Source organism: Theileria annulata, chromosome 2 (genome assembly GCF_000003225.4).
Source record: "Theileria annulata chromosome 2, complete sequence, *** SEQUENCING IN PROGRESS ***".
NCBI lineage: Eukaryota > Apicomplexa > Aconoidasida > Piroplasmida > Theileriidae > Theileria > Theileria annulata.
Genome location: NC_011099.1, coordinates 139,858 through 158,633, shown reverse-complemented (window position 1 = coordinate 158,633; position 18,776 = coordinate 139,858). Strand labels below are relative to the sequence as shown.

The following is an 18,776-nucleotide window of genomic DNA, read 5'->3' as shown; positions in this document are numbered from 1 at the left end:
TTTAAATTATTTCGTAAATATGTGTAGCCATATCTGGTGTTCATTTCACAATTTACATAATCTTCATTAAGGTTATGAACCAAAATGAACCGAATTCTAATTTAAATGGGTCTGATTTCTCAAATATAAAAAATTTAAAGCCAGGATTAAAAAATGTATCGCTTCACGGAGTGATTGTGGAATTTATAAGTGATCCACCCCAAAGTACAACTGAACTCAGGAATTATAGATACCATTACAAGTTAGCGGACTCATCAGGAAGCATAACACTAGCAGTTCCCCATGGAATCCTCATGGATACAATTTCAAAGCTCACTTCCTACGTTAGTTTGACTTCAGGACACAACGCCTCCAAAGTTGAGCAATATCTGTTCTCTAAGGTAATTTAACAAAAAACATCTTAAAACTAACTATAATATTTAGATTCCAGTTTTGGATTTAGATTCTGCTCCCGGTTTCACTATCAAGGAAGTCCAGCCAACACAATCAAACTCTACTAAGGGTGAAATGAAATATATAGATTCTGAATTTGACGAGGACTCAGATTGGAATGGATGGAGCGATGATGAGGAATCTAAAAGGGAATCATTAAAGTGGTTACTCCAGCCAGGGGACGTCATTTATATACCTTCAGCCTTGACCACATGGTCACACGGACAGATGGTCCTTGTTCCAAATGAGACCAAAAATGAGTCACTAACCAAAATCGGTAAATTTCAAACCCAGCTTAAAATGGAACCTGACATGAGTAAACAATTTACTGGTTCTAAAGAGTAAACCGATATCGAAATATTATCGCATAACACATTAAGTAATTTAAAGTTTCCTTGTTATACACTACACAGATCCACAATTTACTATAACCACGTCATTTACAGGCCTATCGCTTGGTCCCGTCTCGACATTCTCCAACTCGTCTAGGAATTCGAGACCCTCAACAACTTTCCCGAAAACAACGTGCTTCCCATCAAGATGAGGCGCAGGACCAAACGTCACGAAAAATTGTGAGCCGTTGGTGTTTGGTCCTGAGTTTGCCATGCTCAAAAGGCCTCTCTCAGTATGCTTATCTATGAAATTTTCGTCGTCAAATTTCTCTCCGTAAATGCTTCTTCCGCCGGTTCCGTCTCCATTAGTGAAATCACCTCCCTGAACCATAAAACCCCTAATAACCCTGTGGAATTTACAATTTTTATAATTGAACTCGTGGTCTGGTTGACATAGTTTCCTGAAGTTCTCAGCAGTTTTGGGAACAGTATCAGAAAAAAGAGCGACAACCATCTTGAATGTTTTATCCCTCAATGAAATTTCTAAAAATACTTTTGGAAGTGATTTCAAGTCACGAACTCCTTTTTTCTCTAAAAATATTATTAGTTTCTTAAGACCAAATTTAGTATCTTAGATTCAAAAAACTAAGAAATACCGTTGTAAAGGGTCATTTTGGAAAAAATTGTCCCGAATCTCTTCTTATCGGCTTGGTTATAACTAGCTTGTTTCTGCTTGGCAAGTTTTAAGTACTTTTGCCCATCCAAGTTGTTAGGGTCGAGTTTTAGCAAAGAGTTCAGATCTTCAATGGCTCCGTCCAAAATATCATAATTTAACCTTGCTAGTGCTCTTCTGAAAAGAGCCTTTATGTTATGATTGTCTAGTTTCAGTGCCTCGGAAGCATTTTTTTCTGCATCTCTAAACTCAGAAACCTTTAAGTAGCAATTGGAAAGGTTGAGATAACATTGTAACTTTGTGGTATTTGCCAGCTTCATTGATTCGTCTGGCCACTCACTTGATTCACTAAGATACTCCAACCCCTCTAGGTACATTGAAATCGCTCCTCTATAATTTCCTTGGCTAAACTTGTTGTTTCCGTCCAATTTAACATCCAGTGATGCCTGCAATTTCTCATCAATTGACATCTCCCATTTATTCTTTGGTTTGACTCTGAAGTTTATGAGCTCGATTTCAAACTAAAATGAATCTTATTAGTTATTAAATTTACATTTAGAACTGAGTTTGGTGGTATTGCTTCGCCTGCTCCGGACTTTCCATAACCATATTCCGGCTGAATGACCAATAGGGCCTTCTCGCCCATCTTCATGGTTCCTACACCCAAATCCCATCCCTTAATTACACTTCCTTCTCCAAGTACAAACTTAAAGGTCGTGTTTCGGTTATCTAGGGAGTATCAATATTGTTATCGAAACTTACACGAAGAATCAAATACGGTTCCAGAATCAAGTTTCCCAGTATAATGAACTTCCACTTCTTGGCCGGGTTTAGGACTAAGTTAAAATTTCTCAACTTGTTTAAACTAACACTTCGTCAAATTCTGAGTGTTTCAAGATGGTTTTCAAAACCCCTCCATCTCCAGAAACATCAATTGGTTCTCCCATTGTAGGTTAAAGAATAGTGAAAGTGGCACACCAGTAAAAGTATGAAATAGCAAGGAATCCTCAAGTTTACAGTAAAATATATTCGGAAATGGATCCAGAATCTCAAGTTACAAATTTATGGTAAATTTATTGCAAATCAACAATAATCAGTAAACACTCAACAAAATGTGAGAAATTGCTAAAATATTCAGAATAATGAGTTTAAAAAAACAAAAATAACTAGTACAAAAAATATATTAAAAATTTTGTGTAATAAGATAAAATATTAACCCATATATGTTGATTCTTTACACCCTCTATAAATGATTATAAACTGATTTATTTGGTACTTTATTTTAAGAAAATTAAAACATTATTAAAAATGTGGATAAATTTTATCTTAACGCTAAATGTTTAGTAATTTAACCTTCATTTAGTTAAACACATTGTTTTAAAATGAAATCGCAACGACTGTTTATTTTATACTATTTTTCACTAATTTTTGGTATCTTTTATTTGAAATACTTTCATCTTTTGAAAAATGAAACAAACTTACTTAACCTACACCGGCTGAAACTATTTTTGAATTTGAACCCAAAGTTTTTTAAATACGAATACGTTCTATATTATGACCCTAATAATCTTCTAACTAAGAAGATTTCAGTGAAGCTAAGCAACTTTTTATCTTCAAAAGGGCTATCCTCTTCATTGTCAAACCTAGAAGCCAGCGGCTTGGATCTTTTATCTGACGACTTACCAGACGATGAATCCGAAGGTAATGTTAGTAACCATCTTATAAAAATTTAGATTCTACGGCTCTTGATAAGAAGTTTGCAATAGTAGTTAACTACGAGAATGCCGATAAAAAAAGTAAATTCAATCTCCGTGTTAAGGGCGGAAACACACTGATTTTCACAATAAATTCCACAACAATTTACTCGGAAGACCTAGTACAAAGAATATTTTCTTTGATTTATAAATTGTTCTTTGATACCAGTGGCCTGAAGATCAAGGAATACAAACCATTCCTTGATTTGAACTTTGTTCTACTCAGCGACAAAGGACGTGTTTCCTGGGACTTTACCAAAGATGTCCTTTCTCCATATTTGAATGTCATTTTGTCCTCAATTTCTCTATTCTACGAGGTGAATTTGCACAGCAGAGTTGTATCTAACGTTGATTACTACAAGAAGATGGTCCTAAATTCCGACAAAGAAGAATCAGAGGAGTCTAACGAAGAAGCACTTTTTGAATTAGGTAACCAGGATACTAATTTTTACAATTTTTTTGAAGGAATTTCAAACATTGATATTTCAATGAAGGATCAACACTCGTTTAGACATTCACTGAACTTTTTTGTTATATTATCGTCAAAACCGACGTTTCTAAAAGACCCCTTCACGGGCCAGAAACGTGATAGCTTCACAATAGATAATTTGGGAGTTTTCACTTTTTTGAATAATAGAATTAAATCAGATGAGTATAAGTTAACTGAGGAGGACATTTCCGAACTGGTGTCGACTTGGGTAACTTACATCCGACATATGCATAGTCTTCCAGCAAGTTTAAGTGAGTACGTGTTGTGGCTGTGTAACTTGGACGAAAATCTGATGATGGTTTCAGATAATGAATACTTCATTTCAAAGGGACCAGATTCCAACAACATTTCGATGTCTGACTCATTCGAACTTACATTTGACGCGCCAGCGAACGTCTCATTTTATCGCTTTGAGCTACTCAAACTTTCCAAGATTTTCTACCACTGCTATATTAAGGGAACGCTCATAAACTTGAAGAAATTGTCCCAAGTGAAGAAGGTTTATTTCAATAACCAGGTCCCCAAATCTACCGCAGAATTTGTCAAGGTATCTAGTTTTAACTATCCAAATACTAAATATTAATTCGTAATTCTCACATCAAAATTATTTAGAACACTTTCTACGCGCTCGAACACTCTATGGGTCACCTATTCATGCAGTCAGAAAACTCTCTCGACACTTCATTTCCTACCCTAGTTTCCATGGACATGAACCAAAAGGCTCTGTCCCTGGCCAGGTTCGCCTATTCTCAGAGTCTTGAGGCGCTCTCTGACGACCAGATGTTCCCCAAGAACATTCTTTCTCATGAACACAACCTTGCTGTCTTTATGTGCGACGTTTTTCCCTTCGTCTTCCCCGTTTTCGCCTTTTACTTGAGGATGGGTCTGCAAAACCTAAAGTCACGATAATCTAATGATTTCCTTCTTTACATAAATTATGATACACAATTATATACTATTATTAGCCTTAAATAACTAACATGAATATTAACTGAATGAAAGCATATTGAAGTGGATCGTAAAAATTAAAAGCATTTACGGTGTACAATATTGGGGCCACTTTCGTCGAACTCTTCCTTCGTGATCCACATTTGCTGGAATGTGGACAACGAGGACAGGATTGAGCCACCGATCCAGACTGAGTACTTGCGTTCTGGTGGCGCTACGACCTTGATTTTCATGGTTGATGGTACCAGTGCGTTGAGCTCTTTGGTCATCCTCTGGCCTATGCCTTCGAACATCGTGGTGCCTCCTGACAATACCACATTGGCATAAAGATCCTTCCTGATGTCGACGTCACATCTAACAATTGAGTTGTATGTGGTTGTGTGGATTCCTGGTGCCTCCATGCCAATGAAGGTAGGCTGGAACAGAACTTCTGGGCACCTGAACCTCTCGTTTCCAACTGTTATGATGTTGCCGTCTGGGAGCTCGTATGACTTTTCAACCTCGGATGATGATGATGAGGTGGTCATTTCGTCGTCGAAATCCAGTGCAATGTAACACAGCTTCTCCTTGATGTCACGCACGATTTCCTTCTCGGCTGTAGTGGTGAATGAGAATCCGCGTTCCACCAAGATCTTCTGCATGAACTCAGTCAGGTCCCTTCCGGCCAAATCGAGTCTCATGATTGCGTGAGGGAGTGCGTAACCTTCGTAAATGGGCACAGTGTGTGTAACACCATCTCCTGAGTCGAGCACTATACCTGTAGTTCTTCCAGAGGAGTATAGGGACAACACTGCTTGGATTGCTACATACATGGCTGGTACATTATGGGTTTCGAACATGATAGTGGTCATTTTCTCACGATTGGCCTTGGGGTTCATGGGAGCTTCTGTCAAGAGAACTGGGTGTTCTTCTGGGGCAATTCTGAGTTCATTATAGAATGTGTGATGCCAGATTTTTTCCATATCTTCCCAATTAGTGACGATACCGTGTTCAATTGGGTATTTAAGTGTCAAAATTCCCCTTTTCGACTGTGCTTCATCTCCTACATAGGTATCCTTTTCGTCCATTCCGACCATGAGTGCTGGATTTTTAGGTCTGCCGACAATACTTGGGAAAACACACCTGGGTGCGTCATCTCCGGCGAATCCTGCCTTAACGTTTCCGGAGCCATTGTCCACAACTAAAGCAGTAGTCTCTTCGTCAGACATTTTATCCTAGAAAATGGTTAGAAAATGTTATAACTTGTGTTGATAACGATAAGATTCATAATATTAAAGGTGTGGAAATTTAGGTGTAAAAAGTACCTTTTATATAGAACAACTAATGGGTAATATTTTTAGGAAAATAATTTACAAAACAATAATTTACAGTGGAATAAATTTTTTACAGTTGCTTTTAGCTTATCTGTGAGTGGAGAAAAATATAACTAATGATAGATCCTCTTCTAAATATAAGTATAATCTAAAATGCCATACACACCGATGCATGTGGTACATTCAAATGGATCCAGTGGGGTGCTATGGAAATTCGACGTCAAATTTAATGGGTGCTTGACCTACTTTTTGATCTGTGAATTCCTAATATTTTTGTTCAGGAGTAAAATTTTATATATAGATCTACCGATGGCTTCATTTTTTCATTTTTTTATTCAAAAAATCCCTTTAAATAATGACTTCCATAGAGATATTCCAAAAAAAAAATCACCTTCCCCTATTTAATAACTTCACATTTACACTAGTTTAATTTCTCTTCCTTCTATTATAATTTCAAATTTAAATTCCCTAAAAATTTGTGTATGTCTTTTAGTTTTATTTAATATATCATCACAATAATTTTCGATTTCATTAATATGTTTCACTCAACATTCAAAAACTCTACAAATTCTTACCTGAATATTAATCTTCTATCGATATTCTTAATATTTTTATTTATTCATTACAAATATAATTTAATTTAAGAGTGACATTATTTGAAAGATTCTATAGAAATATCTATGGTTCATTAGTTTTTTGATAAAATTTATATTTAGTTAGTTGTATTTTACAATTTTCTAATTTCCATCCAGATATTACCTTACACATCTAATATATAAGGTTGGTAGATTAATTTTTATGTATAAATGACATCAAACAAACCTGAGGTAATTTTGGCAATATATCCTTAATAACATGAATATATTATATATTTAATCCTCTAATTTAATTTATATTAAAGTGTTTTAAGAATTCTCCTCTTCAAAGAATAGAAAAAACAATAGTTGATAAATAATTTATGGCATGGATTCTACAATCTATAGAACCAAGTCATCTTAAAATAGTTTGGATTGATGATTAGTTTGTATAAAATTAAAAAATGCCGAATATTTACAGTGTTAATTTAATAACTAACAGAATAAATCAGACTTATTAAACATTATGGACTATATCAACAAGAATAGTCTATGAAAACCAAAAAAAAGTTAAACCAGATACTGGAAATAAGATTTGAAAATAGTCTAAAGTAGAGTTTTTGTTTTGATTTAAAAAAACCTATTAATTTATCAATAAATCAATCCTTAAATAAATGTGTAATGTGTGAACTGTCTCAGTTAATTCAAATATATTTAAACGAAAATTCACTAATAATAGCTTGTTTTAATAAGAATATCTTGTAATTTATAAGATATGTATCATAACTTAGTAATAATGTAAAGAATTTAGGGATTAAAAGGCATGAATTTAGCCATAACATCACGATATTGAAACTTATAAACCATTTAGGCATAGAATGTGTAGAAGACCGAAGATTCTAGTAAAATAAATGCAAAAAATAGCACAAAAGGATTGGCAGCTGGTTTGAATTTGATTTTTAAGAGATAATAAGGAAAAGAAACATGCATACGTTGCATGCCACTTAGTGCGCCTCATGCCTTTAGAATGTTAATAAGAACAGTTGTTTTAATATTTTTAGCACTCTAAAATCCTATTTTTATAACGAGCTGTAAGCAAGAATTTCAAAGGGTATTGTTGAAGAATAAATAAAGAATCACATTTACACACTTCGAACACCCAGGGCTAGATATCCGTTTTAACTACTCTAATTTTAAAAAGGTATTTAAAAGTTTTAACTTATTAATTAATTATTATGACAGTTGTTTCTTGTGGGTTCGGTAAATCTGACGTTAACGGGACTTCTGACAACGGAGTATCTTTCGGCCTGAACTGCAACAACAAAAGGACCAATTCATTAATCACACTTCCAGTCATCGATACAAACTATTATGGAAATCAATTTATTTACCAAAATATAGACTTAGAAGCGTATCAAAACCTAGAATTATCAAATCTTCAAAAACTTAACGATTTAGGTTACACAAATCAGGATCAACTCTCAGGATTAAATAGTGAAAATATGTTGTCTTTAGGTTTTAACAAAGGATTTAACTTTTTGTCAAAAAAGATGACGGAAAATAACATGAACGAAGAAGAAGCAAAGCCTGACAATTTGGAAGAGGCACAAGTATCAGAAAATGAAGAGGCTTTTAATGAATCATATCCTAGCATAAAGGCCGATGAACACGAAACTTCTTCAAACATCGACGACATTTTCCGGAATGTGTCAATAGATAACGTCAAAACTAGACCAGTTTGCAACATATTTGGTAATTGCCTCAATAATAAAAAAAACTCATACCAGGCTTCAATGAACTACGAAATGTTCAGACTGACAGGTGCGTTTCACTAATTTCCCCTTTACTATTTATTTTCCAACGTTAATTTATTTTTAGGCGCTTTGAGTTCTTTCTTTGATCCTCCGGAATTTGTTGATTCGGATACAGTAGTTGATGAGAATCTGAAGAGAAACTTTTTTTCGAAATTTTTCGGAGTTTTTAAACCCAAGCTTGAAAATGACTTGACAAATAACTTCAATAGTCAACATTTAAGCTCAATTTTATCGCAAAGTTCATTGATCCCAGATGATGTTGGTTGTTTTAGTACCTGCAACAAGAAGCTTAGGAAATACGTTGATCTCGACAAACTAGGCACTTTTGCTACATCCACTTCTTTAGGTCTTAAGAATCTTTATCACAGTTTTCCATCATTTAACCAAAACACGTTTACTTCGACCAAGAGCTTTGAGTCCCTTCCTTCTAACGCTTCAAACGAACCCAATAATTTCTCCGTGTCGGACAACGTGAAAGAGAAATCTTTTTTCAATCTGGGAACATTCAGAAGAAATGAGGATAAGAAGTTGAAGCCCAAGTACAAGAATCTAAGACCAAACACTTTTAGGCTTCATGCAGTTGAAATCCACCAGTATGTTCCGCTTCCCAACCTTCCTACCTCTAGGTTTGTGGATCAGAAAATGAGGACGGAGCAGTTTAAATCCGATGCCAATTCTTATTTCGCCAATTGTTTCTTTAATCCCAACTCCACTGGTCCCGTTGCTCCCATGATGAACAACATTATGAACGGAGTTAACAATTACCCTGATCTTTATTCGATGAATTCAAAATTCCAAAGACTGAACACTCAGGATTTAAGCGTATGCGTTATGCCTCATGAATCTTCCAATGGCTTTAACCAACAAAACCCGTTGAGACTTGTTGAATAATTTAATTCCAAATATACATATACTTATTAGTTATATTATACACTTAAGGTTTTAAATTTTAAAATGTGGGAATCCGGCCTGAGTATTATGTATGTTTTATCCATGTTCAAAACTTCGCCAAACAACGATTTAGAGAATCTGTCCAGGGTCTCCTTACTGCTGAATACTTCTTTTACTACTCCTTCCCTAATTTTCGAGACGTATTTGAGAGTGGAGTTGAAGTATTCGAAATCGTGAATATTCTCCATTTTGTTGATGATGAAATGATCATCAACTTTACAATCGGATTCAGCTCTAGGTGAAATCAAACCTAATGGATTCAATAAGATTAAAAATGAATTAAAATATGGAATAGGGGGAGGGTTATATTCACCTATGTTGTTGATGAAGGTATTAGGTTTGGAAAGAAATTGGTCATTTATTACTGTTTCGGATCCCGATCCTACACTTAATCCAGTTTCCCAGAGACAAATATAGTACAGATTTAAATCAATTTCTGGGATAACAAGGTCGATCCTGAAAGATTTAGTTAAAAATCAAAGATACATTTTTCGATCGAAAATCAATACGCAATAAAATATTGGAGGCTGCATTAGTGATGGTAAATCAACGGTTGAGATTTTGTAGACTGAAAATATTTAAATTAGGTATTTTAGTATATTTAATATATTCATTTTCATTAGTTGTTGTACCTATTGAATCATATTGAGAATAAAAATAGCAGTGAGGTATTCTCATTCCGTTCAGTGATTGAGGTGTATAATGTCTGTGTGATTTTGATGTCTAAATAAGATTATTAACTTTATATTGAACCTTTAAATCACCATCTGAAAATCGATGAACTTAGTCCTAAACTTACAATTGTATGAATAAGCTAAATCGGAACCTGGAAATGCTAAACCCAATGAACCATCCTGATTGGAAAATAAAATTTTGGAAAAACTAGAGATTGTGTCCATGCTTTTGGGTGTGTTATACATATATTTCATCTAAAAAGTAAATTTTCTAACAAACTAACCAGCGACTTGATACAATTAAACAAAATTGGGAAAAATCTCGATTTGTTTGAAATGATTGGCGATAATAAACTGAGGATAGTCTGGGTATTCTCATGGTTGTACCAGAGATATTTAGCAAATTTCGAGCCATTTTCAACTTCTTTTAAGCATACATCACGCGTGTACTAAAGTTTTTAATTAACTTGATCTTACTTTACCTCTGCTACTGCTTTACGCTCCAGAGAATATTCTGTTAGTAGTATCTTGTCTTCTTCTGACAACCCATTTTTTGATATGGCTTCCATCAGATTATTAAAGTCAAACAAATCTGAATAATTATTTGGGTTAAAACATTTTATATACTGTGATTTAAGGATTTGGAATATATAACTCTAGCGATTCTCCAAGCAAGGTTATATGCATCTGATATACCCATATTCATTCCAAGACCACCGGCTGGTGCAACTAAATGTGCTGCATCTCCTGCCAGAAATACTCTACAGGTTTCTTTATCTATGAAACTTCTTGAAACGTCAGTTGTAACAGTCCATCTTTTAATTTTCTGAAAATGAGTGTGAGTTATCGGCTTACATGAATTTTTAAATCGGTGAGTTTAGTTCCAACTGCTTCATCAATAAGCATAGAGCAGTTTTTCTCATCAAAATAGTCCATTGTTTCGAATTCAGGGAAAAAAGGAATTTGTACGACAAATTCAGGCGGGTTTCCTCCTTGACAAACTAGGACGCAAATACACTATAAATTTGATTAGTAACCGGTGAATACCTGTGAGAAGATAAAATACATCATCGCTGGGTTTGAAGAAACGATCTCACCGAGTTGTTGTGACTCGAAATAAACACTCAACACTTCCTTTAAGTTAGAAGTATCTTTAACATTTGAATTAACATTTCTTTCTCCGAACAATTCTTTAGAAACTTTGGAATGTATTCCATCTGTACCCACTACGAACAGACTGTGTATATTAAACAGTGAGCCATCTCTTACGTTTCTTACAATAGAAACAATAAATTTGTCTTTTTCTAAGAAGCCTTCAAATTTTAGTCCACCATCTATGAAAGGGATTTGTGTTGTAAATTCAGAATTAGAACGGGAAATGGGAGACTTGGGGAAATTCAGTGGTCTATCTAGTTTCATTAATTTTTCGGCTTTAGAGTTGTCAATTTTAAATTTCGACAGTATCGAGTTGTATTCGTTTTGCATCCAAAATAAAAATTCTTTTTTATCATGTTTAAAAAGCTGAGACCTATCCAATGTCACGGATTTTAGGAGAAAGAGCAATTTATGTTGAGGAAAGTTAGCAATTCTGCTTGGGCTTAATTCCTCAAAATATGTATTATTGTATCTGTAGTTATCTGTAAATCATTTGTTAGGTAATTATTTGTTACTTGCAAAGTGGTCTTGAACTGCATATAGATTTAATTGTGGATCTATTACGTGTCGACAATATTTAAAATATCTCCATGAGTCGAGCGGTTCCAGAAAACACTCAAACAATTTATCGATATGACCGAGTTGTCTCCAAACTATTAAAATAATTAATAAAATATTAATAACTTTCCATTGATCGATTACTCAAGTAATGTGCTCTTGGATGGCTTCTGGAAACTGTGTTCTTTTCAACCAGTACGGAAGGAATCCTCATCCTAGATAACAAGAGATATAATGTAATTCCTACTGGACCAGAACCTACTATTAAAACAGAAGTTTTCAAAGGATGCGACATTTAAAGTAAATAAAATTATGGAGAGTGAAAAATAAAATTTAAAATTTAAAATTAACAAATAACATTATAAAAGGAATTTATATTACAATTAGTCTAATAAACATTTGACTTCATAGATATTACACATACACATTGTTTTGAGTTAACCACATAACTAACAAATCATGTATTAAAATATCTTTACGTAGAGAATCATAAGTATTGTCTGCATTTAAATTATTTTTTTAATCCACTCATTGGATTTATTAAATCTTAAATTACTCATAACGTTGTATCAGTACTTAATTAAAAATTTCTCACTATATGTGTACAAAGACAGCCGACTTTGCCTTTCCCATCTTATTATAGCATACACATAACGCTTTACTTATTTTCCCCTGTTTCATTGACTCTATATCAAATTTCCACAGTGATCTTAATTCAGAAACGGATGTTCTTTTTTCCAAAATGTTCACCTCACTTTTTGATTTGAAAAATCTGCTCATAAATGATGACCTGTTATAACACCTAACTAATGGTTTGAATGGATTTTCGGTATCTTCACTCAAACTGTCAGTTTTGTATTGATCCTGGTCTCCTTCTAAGAAATGTTCTGGAACATAATCCGGACAAAAGAATCTCAAATCCTTATCTTTATTTAAATCAAAATCAACTATTCTACCGTTTTTAACTTGATTATCGGAATTGGAAAATATGTCTTCCCTGATTCCAGAACCTTTATAATTCACACGACTATATAGTGGATCAACAGAAATTACAACTTTATGTTCGTTTTCATACCCCAGTGCAAAGGTTTTCCTGGTCATATGGCATATAAAATAAATTGGTCTCAAATGGTTGGCTGTTATATCATAGTTTTCATCGAAGTTAATTTCTAGGTCACTGTCAGTTTCAGGACTTTTAAGTATAGTGATCCCACTCGATCCAAACAATTCTTCAAACTGAACAGTTTCAATTTTTTCTGGTTCAACAGTATCGACTATGTTACGAAAAACAGTATTTTTACCTTTGGGATAAATAATTGAATTATATTCGACAGTAGGATCCAAATCTTTACAATTAAATTTCATATTTTTTTTATTAGGAGCAAGTTCATAAATTTTTGGAACCTTAACATTTTTAAATGCTTTATCGTCATGAATATATATCCTTACTATATTTTTCAAAACCTTTTGTGTATCCTCGAGTAAAATAAAAACCTGACCCATCGTGAATTTATTCAATTTTTTTGATGTTAATTCCAAATAGTCATGTATCTTTGCTACATCAAAATTAACGTCAGATTTTGGTATTGGTTTAAACTTCGATTTTAGTGACATCGAATCTGGGTCATCCAAATAATATGTTAGCGCTCCAGATTCATGCCCACGGAGTGAAAGAGTTTTACCTGCGTGGATGTAAACTTTGTTATTAGAATAATTTAGGAATATTGTACAGGATATTCCATCCTTGTCTAGATGATCAGGATTATTTAAGTCACAGGATGGTCGAATTTTAAACTGTACATGAGGGCCTGATTCGCTCCTATTTTTACAATATAAATTGCTTGAATTATATCTACCAGCTTTAATTATGTTTAAAACTTTAATTGTCTCTGTAATTTCAGTATATATTGAACCCGGAAAAAATTCATTTGATTGGACTACATCCCCAAATGAATTTTTGAAAACTTTCAGGCAATCTATTTCGAAAGTATCCTTGGGAACAACAATTGCAATCAAATCATCGCTACGAATAATAAAAGTTTTTGACTGATCAACATAATTACTTACTGTTTTTCTGGTTAAGAAATTTAATCCGGGCAATTTTTCGTATTTGTAATTCCATATAATCACTGTGCGCCATCCTGGACACGTAAACATATGCACAGCTTTACTACCGGGTATGTAATATATCACATTGTTGGTTAAATTTAACAACAAAGTGTCTACACTAGAAGCAATATTACTAAAACTATCACGCTTTATCATTTGATATTTGATAGTTGTTTCAGTATTTGTATACTCATTAGCTTCAAATTCTTTAGTTTCACCTTGGGTCCAATCACAAGACAATTCAGTCTTTGCTCCATACCTTGCTTCTTTGTAATAATGGAAAAAATTTAGCTCTTTATATGGTGAAGCTCCAAGAAATATCTTTTCCTCCGTGTCAACAACATATTTCCAATGTGGAATTACGTTTATTTGAACGATTCCTTTTGTGGTACCCTGTTTGCTAAATAACTCGAAGAACATCTTAACAACCTTATCGCCTATCTTAGAACCATCAAAATATATCTTGTAGTCCTTACCTTTTTTTATCAATTCTAATGATCCAATGCTTTTTATGTCATTCTTTTTTCTTCTAAATGATCCAACGGGTTTAGTTAACTCATCAAGGTTAACGAAATATTTACCCTCTTCAATCGGCTCTACCCTGTCTACATCTTGATCATCTTGAAAATGCAAACCAATGAATTGGTTTGGATATAAATCAATATCAACAAATATTGAGTTAAGATGCCTATCGTTGTGAAAAAGATTTACATCATTATGCCAAGGTCCTCTTGTATCTGTGTACGCAAATCCTTTTCTAATTACTTGCTTTGAAACTCTAATATATAAAATTAGATTTATGATCAAAAGTTTTATTATCATGTTGTGTTTTATGTATTTAATTTCCGATTTAAAAATAAAGAACTGTATACAAGACGGGGTATATATGAGAAATGGTTGGATGTGGGCTAGTAAAATTGTGTATTAAAACAACAGAGGAATGTAACTAACTAATAAGGTGGCTAATAAAAATTAGAAATAGTTATTTAACTATATAAAAGCAAAGGGAGACATCGAGATCTTGTCTCAACTTGATTCATTGTAGTCACGTAAAAGGAGTTTAATTAATAAATTAAAATAACGAATAAGCTTAAATTATTTAAAAGGAATACGTTCAGTGTGTGCTGATCATAATTGGTTTTAAAAATTATAAAATAAAAATTAAATAAGCAAGATATATATTAAATAGCTTCATTTATTTTATATCAAACAAAAAATATTCCTTTAATATTTAATAGAATCACGATTAATATCTAATTGATGATTGTTATTCAATCAGTTGGGTGTTTCAAGATTCTTATAATTAAATAAACATTGATGAAATTTAAATCTCAATATTTATAAACATAAGAATGTATTAATAATTTATTATTTTAAAATACTATAAATTTAAATAATAACTTTTAAGTAATCAATTGAACCAATATCTATAGAGTAATGTTTAAAATATAATATCTCTACTAAACAAAAAATATTCCTTCAATATTTAATTTGAATCGTTAGATTCATCTAATTTTTCATTTGAATTCCTATTAGTTGTATCATTGACCCAACTAATAGATTCAACAGACTCCATTTCTTCAGGAATAGAAATATGAAAATTAAAATTAGCATCATTTCCAATATATTTGAGTTCTAAATCTTGAGAAAATTCATTAAAATTAGATTTCATACAGTTATAGATATAAAAATAGTGTAGAATGAAGAGAGTTGAATAATAGAAATTATCAGTTTTTAATGGGTTTCTGAAAATAGGGGTTTATCTCCGATCGTTCAAACTTAATACTTACGCTTTCACCCACCGCTTCGTATTTTTCTCTATTTAAAAGTGCAAATGTTACGTGAGCCTTTAGGTACTTGATTAACATCCCGGTAGAAAATGGTGACATATATAAGTTAAGCCAACGATTATAGTATCTCTGTGTGAATAACTTAATTAGCCTTCCAGAACCCCTCATTTGATTGAGGGATTTACTAGATTCAATTCTATTTATGGTGACCTCGTTTGCAAATCTTATTAATTGGTGCTTATTCTGTTCCCATGCCTTTAGTGCCTCTTGTTTGGCGGTATAGAAATCTAAGTATAAATTGTCCAAGGCGTCCCATGATATCCCATGTGAATTGCTAATGTCAAACAATCTTTTCAATCTAGTTTTTTCGATTTCGGATAATTTATTGTCGTCATTATCCATGTTTTCTATCAGTTGGTTCCGGAATGTAGAAAGAAGTTTATTGTTTTCAAATATGTTCGATTCTAAGATGTTATTTTGGGGAAGAATTGTATGTGGAGATGATTTGTCGGTGAAAATATCGTAAAAGGTTACAAATGGAACAAACTTTTCAAGCACAATAAATTGAACTAAACCATCGGGTATAGGAACTCCGCAGATTTTGTATGTATCATTTTCATAAATATAATCTTTATGAGGAACATAACTGGGAGTTTGAGGTCTCTCTTGAGAATGAGTTGTGTAATAATTTTTACGGAAATAATGAGGAATAACTCTGTTTGAATTGGTCCATTGATTTGTAAAAGGAGATTTACTTTTTAAACCTTTTAGTTGGTTTACGATGTGAAACCAAAACATCAAATAGGCTACGTCGTTCTACTGCAAAATTTAATAATAATTAAAATATATAAATGCTAATTAAACTAAATTTACCCTTTTTATTCGGCTCTTCTTTTACTTTACCAATTTCTATAAAAAAATGACAAGTGAAACACTTACCGCAATTCATTTTTTCGCTATTAGCTGTCGTTAAAACCTCATCATCGTCGTCGTCGATTAGTATTACATTCCTGTTATGAACGTTTAATTCAAGTTCGTGCTGTTTTTCTAAATTATATTCCTTAGATTTTGGCTCAAATTCATCTTGTTCAAATAAATTTGTTTCATCTTCAAACTCTTTAAATAGATCATCAATACTATCTCTACGCCCCGTATCATTTTCTTCATTTTCTATTTTGACCTTATTTTCCAAATTATTATTAGTAGTAGTGGCAGTACACTCAATACCCTTAGTATCCTTAGTACTATTAGTATCAGTAGTATAAACATTTGATCCCTTTGTGCTGGGATTAGTATTAACTTTATAATCCTCGGTACTTGACTGTTTGGGTCCTTCATCCAAACTTTTGGACTTATTAGTAGGCTGTGGATTTGTTAGAAATGATAATAGCGATGTTTGTATCTTCTTAGTCTTGAACTTTAACAATTTTTCAATAAATTTTTCCACCCTTTCCTTCGAAAAGTTGTTTTCTTGAACCAGAAACTCAGTCAAACCCTCGGGATCTATGGTGCCCATCTTCACGCTATTCTCGTCATATTCGTTAACCTTAGGAGATAAAAAATAATCCTTTGCTTCTTTAAACTCATCGTAATCGCCTCCTTTGAACCTGACTATTTCTTCTAAGCTTTGGTATTTCTTCACCAGAGAATATGCAGTTTTAGGTCCAACACCTTCCAGAGTGTCGCAGTAGTCGCAGCCACAAAGAATACAAAAATCGACGAACTGGTCGAAGTTAAATTCCAACCCATCCAAAACCTTTTGTAAATCTACCTTAACGATTTTCTTATTGGCACTTGAAGTAACATTTCGAAGTAAAAACCACCCTCCGAAAACCAAAGTATCGGTGTCCTCAGAAGCTACAAAATGACACAAATTCTTGGTGACCAGGTATGCACATTGAGCTTCCGCTTCTTCCAGCGCTTCTATGACTGGAATTCCCATTAAACGAAGCAATTTCTTTGCTGAGTCGTTCATATCCTTTGTTACTTTAACGGTACGGCCTACTAACTTCTTCGCTGATTCCTTATCTCCTTCTGAAATAGCTTTCTTAAAATCCGTTTTAGCTTCTTCTCTTTTCTGTCTTCTCTTGTCTAGAGTTTTTGACTTTAATTCTGGAGGTTTTGAATCAAATACAAATACTGGCTTTATTCCGTATTCCAAAAGTTTAGAACAACGGTTCATAAGGCCGTAAATATGACTTGTAGATTCTCCTTTAGAATTCACAAGAGAACTGAAGTAACTAGAGTCTCGGATGGCAATGGTAAATTGATATAGTGCCGCACTAGCATCGATTGCAAGCGATTCTCCAGATAAACATTCCAGAGACAATTCACTAATACTTGAAGGCACCTTTTCACTCAAAAATGGGATGAGTCCTTTAATTCCCATATCAATGTCTGTATTTATTAGATAATGTAGTTCACTGTTTAGTTATTTTAGAAGCTATAGAAAAATTATAATTCACTAGTTCTTATTCTTTAATGATTTCTTTTTCTTTCTACCAAATTCGTCGTATTCTTCGTCTTCTGAATCGTGTTCCTTCCTATCTTTAGGGTCAAAAAGATCAAAATAGCCTCCTCCTCTTCCCAATCTATCTTCCTGAAAATACATTTTAAAATGAATATTTATATTCATGAAGAAATTATTTATAATCCTACCGGTTCTTGCGATGTCTTGGATATATTACAGATGTTGCAATGTGTCCTTCTTGCCCAGTTTAAATTTCCACACCTTTTATAAAAAGTTATAATAATGATAAAATACTTGTTACAGGTCCAATCTCCTTGTTTTTGAGTGGTCGCTAGGTTGGAAGACTGATCTATAAAAAAAATGTTTAACACACACAAATTTACTACTTGTTGGTCTAAGTTTTCCACAAATATTACACTTGGTGCGCTTTGAAAAATTTAGGTTACCACACCTAAAAATAAAAGATTACACAAGAGTATTGATAATAGTGTAAAATGTAGAAATGGATAAAACTAACGAAGTATCGGGACAGAACCAGTCGCCTTCCCTTCTTTCCATAAATAAAAAGAGGAGAATGAACAGATGGAGGTGTAGGATAACTTAGTATGATAACATATAAAAAATAAAAATGAAGGATATTACAAGTGTAAATCAAAATTATGTTACAAAAAATCACCACAACAAAATTTAATGATCTTAAATTATATTTTACAATGATACAAAAATCCGTAAATAATA

General features: G+C 33.1%; 10 protein-coding genes across 10 annotated transcripts, besides 5 other annotated features; 3 read left to right on the top strand and 7 right to left on the bottom strand.

Moving 5' to 3' along the window:
• Window positions 1-74: 74 nt before the first annotated feature.
• TA15735 (uncharacterized protein) lies at window positions 75-777 on the top strand (the record flags this gene model as incomplete). The annotated part of the gene is made up of 2 exons (XM_946723.1): window positions 75-380; window positions 424-777. The coding sequence occupies 2 exons, from the start codon at window positions 75-77 to the stop codon at window positions 775-777; spliced, it is 660 nt and encodes a 219-aa protein (XP_951816.1).
• A 60-nt stretch (window positions 778-837) lies between these two features.
• Window positions 838-2,089, bottom strand: TA15740 (cyclophilin, putative; the record flags this gene model as incomplete). Its single annotated transcript, XM_946722.1, has 3 exons — window positions 838-1,355; window positions 1,421-1,958; window positions 1,991-2,089. 3 exons carry the CDS (start codon window positions 2,087-2,089, stop codon window positions 838-840), a joined length of 1,155 nt encoding a protein of 384 aa, XP_951815.1.
• Window positions 2,090-2,819: 730 nt separating this feature from the next.
• Window positions 2,820-2,870: a sequence feature (Signal anchor predicted for TA15745 by SignalP 2.0 HMM (Signal peptide probability 0.023, signal anchor probability 0.937) with cleavage site probability 0.009 between residues 17 and 18).
• TA15745 (uncharacterized protein) lies at window positions 2,820-4,590 on the top strand (the record flags this gene model as incomplete). The annotated part of the gene is made up of 3 exons (XM_946721.1): window positions 2,820-3,138; window positions 3,171-4,228; window positions 4,294-4,590. 3 exons carry the CDS (start codon window positions 2,820-2,822, stop codon window positions 4,588-4,590), a joined length of 1,674 nt encoding a protein of 557 aa, XP_951814.1.
• Window positions 2,838-2,897: a sequence feature (2 probable transmembrane helices predicted for TA15745 by TMHMM2.0 at aa 7-26 and 528-547).
• Window positions 4,498-4,557: a sequence feature (2 probable transmembrane helices predicted for TA15745 by TMHMM2.0 at aa 7-26 and 528-547).
• A 116-nt stretch (window positions 4,591-4,706) lies between the features above and the next one.
• On the bottom strand, window positions 4,707-5,837 carry TA15750 (actin 1, putative; the record flags this gene model as incomplete). The annotated part of the gene is made up of 1 exon (XM_946720.1): window positions 4,707-5,837. One exon carries the CDS (start codon window positions 5,835-5,837, stop codon window positions 4,707-4,709), a length of 1,131 nt encoding a protein of 376 aa, XP_951813.1.
• A 1,915-nt stretch (window positions 5,838-7,752) lies between these two features.
• TA15755 (uncharacterized protein) lies at window positions 7,753-9,222 on the top strand (the record flags this gene model as incomplete). The annotated part of the gene is made up of 2 exons (XM_946719.1): window positions 7,753-8,338; window positions 8,396-9,222. 2 exons carry the CDS (start codon window positions 7,753-7,755, stop codon window positions 9,220-9,222), a joined length of 1,413 nt encoding a protein of 470 aa, XP_951812.1.
• Window positions 9,223-9,257: 35 nt separating this feature from the next.
• On the bottom strand, window positions 9,258-11,964 carry TA15760 (mono-oxygenase, putative; the record flags this gene model as incomplete). The annotated part of the gene is made up of 12 exons (XM_946718.1): window positions 9,258-9,738; window positions 9,769-9,850; window positions 9,915-10,005; window positions 10,036-10,049; window positions 10,082-10,211; window positions 10,241-10,405; window positions 10,439-10,548; window positions 10,584-10,782; window positions 10,812-10,973; window positions 11,004-11,593; window positions 11,627-11,764; window positions 11,796-11,964. 12 exons carry the CDS (start codon window positions 11,962-11,964, stop codon window positions 9,258-9,260), a joined length of 2,331 nt encoding a protein of 776 aa, XP_951811.1.
• Window positions 11,860-11,964: a sequence feature (Signal anchor predicted for TA15760 by SignalP 2.0 HMM (Signal peptide probability 0.062, signal anchor probability 0.696) with cleavage site probability 0.025 between residues 35 and 36).
• Window positions 11,887-11,946: a sequence feature (1 probable transmembrane helix predicted for TA15760 by TMHMM2.0 at aa 7-26).
• Window positions 11,965-12,263: 299 nt separating the features above from the next.
• Window positions 12,264-14,600, bottom strand: TA15765 (uncharacterized protein; the record flags this gene model as incomplete). The annotated part of the gene is made up of 1 exon (XM_946717.1): window positions 12,264-14,600. One exon carries the CDS (start codon window positions 14,598-14,600, stop codon window positions 12,264-12,266), a length of 2,337 nt encoding a protein of 778 aa, XP_951810.1.
• Window positions 14,601-15,505: 905 nt separating this feature from the next.
• Window positions 15,506-16,366, bottom strand: TA15780 (uncharacterized protein; the record flags this gene model as incomplete). The annotated part of the gene is made up of 1 exon (XM_946716.1): window positions 15,506-16,366. The coding sequence occupies one exon, from the start codon at window positions 16,364-16,366 to the stop codon at window positions 15,506-15,508; it is 861 nt and encodes a 286-aa protein (XP_951809.1).
• A 40-nt stretch (window positions 16,367-16,406) lies between these two features.
• TA15785 (5'-3' exonuclease, putative) lies at window positions 16,407-17,957 on the bottom strand (the record flags this gene model as incomplete). Its single annotated transcript, XM_946715.1, has 2 exons — window positions 16,407-16,477; window positions 16,508-17,957. The coding sequence occupies 2 exons, from the start codon at window positions 17,955-17,957 to the stop codon at window positions 16,407-16,409; spliced, it is 1,521 nt and encodes a 506-aa protein (XP_951808.1).
• Window positions 17,958-18,032: 75 nt separating this feature from the next.
• On the bottom strand, window positions 18,033-18,596 carry TA15790 (ran binding protein, putative; the record flags this gene model as incomplete). Its single annotated transcript, XM_946714.1, has 5 exons — window positions 18,033-18,167; window positions 18,227-18,299; window positions 18,333-18,387; window positions 18,425-18,489; window positions 18,556-18,596. 5 exons carry the CDS (start codon window positions 18,594-18,596, stop codon window positions 18,033-18,035), a joined length of 369 nt encoding a protein of 122 aa, XP_951807.1.
• Between the last annotated feature and the right edge of the window lie 180 nt (window positions 18,597-18,776).